At 40.9% G+C, this 6,670-nt stretch overlaps 1 protein-coding gene across 1 annotated transcript; it reads left to right on the top strand.

Moving 5' to 3' along the window:
* The first annotated feature begins 285 nt into the window (after window positions 1-285).
* Window positions 286-5,218, top strand: RGS2 (regulator of G protein signaling 2). The gene is made up of 5 exons (XM_006026497.3): window positions 286-417; window positions 1,967-2,068; window positions 2,168-2,229; window positions 3,466-3,632; window positions 4,194-5,218. Exons 1-5 carry the CDS (start codon window positions 317-319, stop codon window positions 4,386-4,388), a joined length of 627 nt encoding a protein of 208 aa, XP_006026559.1. The 5' UTR covers window positions 286-316; the 3' UTR covers window positions 4,389-5,218.
* The last annotated feature ends 1,452 nt before the right edge of the window (window positions 5,219-6,670 follow it).

Genomic DNA, 6,670 nt, shown 5'->3' with positions numbered 1-6,670 from the left:
AACCAAAACAGAAGCGCTCGGTTCTCCTGGCAGCTGCTGGCGGGCGATTACAGCAATCGCTGGTTTCTTTCTTCTTTTTTTTTTTTTGGCCAGCGATTGCCCGGAGCCGGAGGGACACTGCGTCAGCGCGGCTCCCCACGTGCGCGCCCGGCCGGCGGTGACACACGAGCCCGCGCGCGCTGTTCTTTCCACGAGCAAATCGGCGCCGCGCGGAGGCGGGGCCCAGAGCAGCCCCGCCCCGCCGTTCTCTATAAAGGCCGCCGCTGCCCCGCGCTCGCAGCGCCCGCCTGGCCCGAGACGCCCCGGAGTTCTTAGCATGCAGAGTGCCGTGTTCTTTGCTCTCCAGCACAACTGCGCACAAATGGAGCGGACTGGTGGCAGCAAAGAAGAGAAGAAAGGGAAGATGAAGAGAACGATGTGAGTTGATATGAGCTGTACGCCTGTCCTTGCCCAGGTCCCTGCAGAGCTACCTGCAGCTTTCAGGATCGGGATTTGAGTGTGCCTCTCAGTTGGAAAAAGCCTTTGATCTGTAAATAGGCATCTATAGACATGGGGATCTATGAATAGATCCATGTAGAGGTGTGTGTATGTATATGCATATTTGTGTGTGTGTGTGTGTGTGTGTGTGTGTGTGTGTGTGTGTGTGTGTATACATATCGTCTGGAAATAAACCTCTATAGACATAGGCATCTGTACACGTATATCTGCTAATAGATGCATATGGCTATGTGTGTGTACACATGTATATTTATTTGTGTGTTTACATAGGCATCTATAAATAGTGTGTACACACACATACACACACACACACATCTGGTAGATGGATCGGTCGATTTATCTATCAGATTTGGGCATTAGTGACACTTACATTTAAATAGGGCATTTACACAGCCTTGGTGGTCTGTTTTAAAACAAAAAATGCTTCCTGCTCTGATGCAAGTACGAGGGCAAGGACAGAATGGGGTATTTTATGTATTGGATGTCACAGGGGATTTAGGGAAGCCCAAACTGTAGAAGCCCAGAGCGGCTAAGTGCTTGTGTGTGCTGAACTTTTGCTGAGAAAGGTGATGGCTGGGTGGGTCTGGTGCATGTTTGAATGGGGAAATGAATGCAGATATCGTTGTTGTGCCTAGAAACAGTGAGGTTGTGATGTCCTCCTATAATCCTGTGCTGCATACAGGGTATAAGGAGTTGAAAATGCTGCAGGGACCCACTATCCCAAAACAAAGCATCTCTGAAAAGCTTGCATTGACTTGATTGTTTGCATTATCTGATGAGACCTATGATATTTAAACTGTAAGGAACAGGCTGTTGTGAAGTTCCCCATGTCATGGAAAGGTCTGTGAATCATTCCGTGCTGCAGCTTTACTCTTTTTTGCTGGTCTACAGATTTCATAGTGTGGCCCTAAAATAGCCTAGCCTCTTAAGAGATCATTTGGGATTCTCTGAGTCCAAATATTGGCCCTCAGACTGAGAGAGCAAATCTCTAAATTAAATTTATTTATAATAAAAAGTTCTTCTAAGAACAGTACACCTGAGACTTAATTCCCATTTTAGTCTCTGACAGGCTAAAATTCCCATTGATCATGGAAAGACTGAGTCCTGGTCAACATGCTATATTGTGTCATGTTCAAAAACACACCTCTGTTTGTTTCACTATTCAGAGATGCCTTAGTAACAGTTAGTCATTGTCCTGTCACAGGATAGGGGCTGGTCTGCTCACCTTAGCAGTGAACCTTTGTGCTCCATGAAATAGGAGTCATACCTTTCTGAAATGGAAATTAAAGATGTGGAATCTGGTCCCACAGCTGCTGGGCTGGCAAAACTGGCATGAAACACTAATGAAAAATTTTGCAATCCTCTTTCCTAGCTCAGGTAAAAAATTGTGAAGATGTAACAACATGTTTTTGTTTTGTTTTGTTTTTAATGAACTGTTTATTTAATATAGTATTTTCTTATTTTTTAGCGTTAAAGATTGGAAAACAAGATTGAGCTATTTCCTGCAAAATTCTTCCACTTCTCGCAAAACAAAGCCCAAGAAAAAGGGAAAACAACATGCTTACTTCAGGTAACTTAAAGATTCAGATTTCACTCAAATGAATCGCAGATGTTTTAAACATGAAAGGAACAAAACCATCTAACATTGTCTCTCTCTCTCTTTATACAGGCCTTCTCCTGAAGAAGCCCAGCTGTGGTCAGAAGCTTTTGATGAACTTCTAACTAACAAATGTAAGTCAGTCTTGAAGGAAGATAGAGCAACCTTTTATTTACAAGATTGCCATCTCCCTGTAGTTTTTAGGAAAGACTGTCACAAGTAAGAATAAGTCCTGGTCTTCAGTGCACATCCAGATTCTAAATTGCTCATTGAACAACTTTGTGAATGCATGAATATCTAAGCCCTAGCATGTCCTTTTTATAAAATGTCTGCATGTACCTAAAAAAATCATAAGAAAACTTCTCATGAGAAACGTTTCTGACTGCAAAATCTTTATTTCTTGCTGTAGCCCTAATCTTTGTCATCTCCCAGTATTTTTAGCTGGCCCTGTATTTCACTCTAGCTTTGCAGGAACATACTGCATAAATGCAAAAAAGAGCCATCCTTTCACACCATACTTAGTTTCTGCATTCAGCAAGCTTTGCTCATGCACCAATTCTTATCAATTGACAATTAACCCTTAACAATAAGAGTCTACTGAATGTCACAATTGATTGTAGTAGAGGATGAATCAGACCCTAACGCATAGCTCTAACATCTTGCTCCAAGCAAAATGCTAATACATGACAGTATTTTCCTCAACCCAAATGGTACATGCTTTGTGCTGCTTGTATACAAGAGGGATTCCTATCCACGATAAATTGTTAAATTTATGTATTTTGGGCTTGATTCCGCAACAGTGAATCAATGGCAGTTTATTACTCTTTGGGTTTTACTGCAGTCTCTGCAAAAGAAACCACTTACCAAATGAGCAAAAAAAGACTAATTAGATCAGCATTTGCTCCAGTAAACTTTGAATCAGCCTTTTCCTTACAAACATCTTCCAGTAGTTTATAGCTCTGTCATAAATATTTACTCCCACCTAGAAGTGAATATACAAGCTCTCCTCTCAAGAATGGAATTGTATAATGTCTGTTTTAAAGATCTAGCAATGTTTTTTTGGCAGGGAGGGTGCTTTGTTTTATTTTTAAATATGTTGAGTTTAAATTGGGTTTTTTTGTCTTATGGTTTCACTAAAAAAAAAAAAAAAAATGAAGCCCAACAAGCTGTTGCAGAGATTAATAATTGTTTGTATATATGCAGAGAGGCAATTGCATGCCGTAACAGCTTTAAAAGAAATAGAGCAAAAAACTAGCAGCAGATGTTAGGCTGGGGAAAAGATATGATGAGCTGTTGATAAATGTGAAATTCCTGGCTTGCTTACAACTCATACCCCTTTCTGAGTTTGTTTTATTTTTTTTGCAACACAGATGGTCTTGCAGCCTTCCGAGCTTTTTTGAAATCAGAGTTCTGCGAAGAGAACATCGATTTCTGGCTAGCGTGTGAAGACTTCAAGAAAACAAAGTCACCACAAAAGCTGACATCCAAGGCAAAAAAGATCTTCAATGACTTCATTGAAAAGGAGGCTCCCAAGGAGGTAAAAAAACAGCTTAAAAAGGAGGGGGGCATAAATTGCACATCATTATTGAGCACAACTCCAACGTTCTCTGAAATCCATCCCCTCCCTGCTCTTCCTCCATTTACCCTCAGCATGTTTTTAGGGGGGGGCTTAAGTTTTAGTATCCAGATTACACTGTGTGCATTCTTGATAAGCAACCAAATGCAGACATTAGCGCCCTCATATATTCATAATTTCCCAAGCCATGCTGGCATTGCCTTCTGAGTCGGATGCTCAGCTAAGGTAAATCAGCAGTGCTCTGTTAAATACCTGCAACGTATGCATGTCATCACCACAATGAGGCATCACCTTCCACTTCACTGATTGTAAAGTACATTTCAAAAACTATTCCTTCTTAAAGAAATATGGGTCTCATTCTGCAACTTCATTGAGGAGGCAAATACGTTAACTCGAGGCTGCAATATCAGACCTTGGCATTAAAGAAACAACATCCTCATTTTTGTGTAAAATGAATTTTGTGGTACTATCATATTTGCTTGAATTGAACATTCAGTAATTTTTTTCCTTCATTCTCTGCAGATAAACATAGACTTTCAGACCAAGAACCTGATTGCCCAGAATATTCAGGAAGCTAACCACACCTGCTTCAGTGCAGCACAGAAAAGAGTCTACAGCTTGATGGAGAATAACTCTTATCCACGATTTTTGGAGTCTGAATTCTACCAAGAACTGTGTAAAAAGCCACTGATTACCAAGGAGCCCCAAGGAACATGAACTCTGAAGGAAGGGGAAGAGGAAAACTCTGCTTCAGGTGTTAATGAAGAGAAGTCCACCTAACCTGGCAACTTCAGACCTGAAAGATGAAAATACTTGAATATACAGCAGGTTGCCCAGATATAACGGAAAATACGGACAAAAATATTGACTCTAGCAGCTTAGAGTTGAGTGGCAAATAGTGATGTTGGCTGCCAAAGACTGAGAAAGTGAAGTTGTTGGCCAGTTGCCAGGACGGCTACATTTTCCAGTGCAGTAAAAAAGCTTGCATTAATTGAAGCACCGAGTATTGTCAGACCCTGATTCTGTAGGTCAGGTTTAAATCTGCCTTTGTTGTATGAGGAAGCAAGCTCTGAGACATCCCTGCGTAATCAAACATTTCTGGGAATTTAGACTAGTGTTGAGCAGTTTAATTAGTTACCTATTTATTTTTTTCTAAGCAACAACCAGTGGTATATTATCATCACACACTATTTCTTAATACTGGTTCAGCTGATCAAAGACTTCCCAATACAAATAAATGCTTCAGACCTGCCATGTGACTTCTAGACATGAATACCACTGTCACAGCATAATCCAGATAGATAGAGGGGGATGCATTTACATCTTGTGTCAGAACGTGCCGAGTTGCTAAGTATAGAGGACCAAATTCTGTCACTGCAGTGATACGTGAGGTGAACTGGCAGAATTTGGCCTATTCAAACGAATTGTTATGATGTTATGTTAGACTAAGGCTGTGTTGAACACACTCCTGTATGTCACGAAGACAGACAAACTTCAGTGAAGTTGTCTTTTTGAATACTTGTTTATAATAAATTATTTTGATACAAGGCTTTTGTGGGGGGGGGGTGTGTGTGTGTGTGTGTGTGTGGGCACATGCATATGCACACTTTTCCAACAATTTGATTTGCTTGTAATCTGTATATAAATAACCTAGAGATGAGAGACTATCCAGTGATGAAAGATGGACAGGGAAGAAGAAAGGGATGGCACACTGGGAATAGGTAATGTCAGGCAGCAGGCTGTTAGAAGTTTACAAGCAATACATAAGGCTGGCATTAAAGCTCTTAGAATGACACCAAAATTGGAAGTTTGATTTGAATAAAGAAGGCCTCATGTTTTCAAAATTAAGGAAAGCTTAACATCAATGTTGGGTTTTCTTTTGTCTACTTTCACTATCTTCCTCTTAACTGGCAGGGGTCATACCCAGCAGATGAACAAAGCTACATGTAGATGGGACTAGCTATTAAAAACACTAACTAGATTTTATTACTAAAACAGCTTAGACCTTTATTTATGGACCTATTTCTCCATCAACAAGCTAGAGAGGGGTAATTGGCTGTCAGGCAGAAGGCAAAGCATAGCAGCACTTTAGCAACTAACTGGCTCCAGGAGGCATGAGTTTTGTGAACTACAGCCTAACTTTGATGCCATGACAAGTTTATGCCTCTCTGAACCAGTTGGTCTCTAAAGTGCCAGCCTGCCCCATCAGATTAGAGATCTTAAAGATAAGATGGCAGTTAAAACACCGATTCCCATATTACAGTAGCAGCACAACTACTCTTAAACAAGGCAGCTAGAACCTAAGGATTTTTACTAGCAAGTCATGGAAACCTGCTAAAGCAGGCTTCATGATACATGGAGTGGGGGAGAACCTGGAGTATTGTCTAGGTTAGTGTTCACAATGCAGTTAGACTCGCACCATACTGTAATATGGACACTAGTATAGATAAAGTTATAGTGTCTTAGCTTCACCTTAATGATGTAAACACTATTACGATTAATTTAATTGACTTCAAAGGAGTGAGGGGAAAAAAACAAGTTCCAAGATTATATTCTGTACAGTTAAGCAATACTAAACTGTTTAAGGCAATGCTATAACATATAGGCCAGATATAGATATTATACATCAATCTAAATTCATCAAATCAATCTAAACCTGTAACTGTACAGAAGTTTAGCTCACACAGACTGGTCCAAAAATGACAGAACCTGGTCTAAGATAGACCTGGATAGATGTGCATTGAAACTAAAATTGATTTACTGCTCTAGCCAAAATCAAACTTCTGTACCAGATCCCCTATAAATTCAAGTTAAACTGCTGTCCTCTGGCATCCCAGGCCCCTTTATGGTCCCCTGAAACTCTCCCTTCACAGCCAGATGCACTAGCACTTGTCCTGTGCTTGACTGCTTTGACCAAGGGCTCAGTAACTGCCCCACCCTCCCTCCAAAGCTGAGTTGGCACAGACTCTATCCACAGCCCTGTCTCTGACTTCCAGCCT

The sequence above is a fragment of the Alligator sinensis genome, unplaced genomic scaffold, assembly GCF_000455745.1.
Source record: "Alligator sinensis unplaced genomic scaffold, ASM45574v1 scaffold761_1, whole genome shotgun sequence".
NCBI classification, from domain to species: Eukaryota; Metazoa; Chordata; order Crocodylia; family Alligatoridae; genus Alligator; species Alligator sinensis.
Note: the sequence above shows the minus strand (reverse complement) of the source record. Positions and strands in the feature narration are given on the sequence as shown.

Excerpts from the sequence above, each read along its gene's own strand:
- RGS2 (XM_006026497.3), top strand. The coding sequence starts at position 317 with ATGCAGAGTGCCGTGTTCTTTGCTCTCCAGCACAACTGCGCACAAATG. Across the intron at positions 2,069-2,167 it reads AAACAACATGCTTACTTCAG|GCCTTCTCCTGAAGAAGCCC; the intron begins GTAACTTAAAGA and ends CTCTTTATACAG. Across the intron at positions 3,633-4,193 it reads AAAAGGAGGCTCCCAAGGAG|ATAAACATAGACTTTCAGAC; the intron begins GTAAAAAAACAG and ends CATTCTCTGCAG.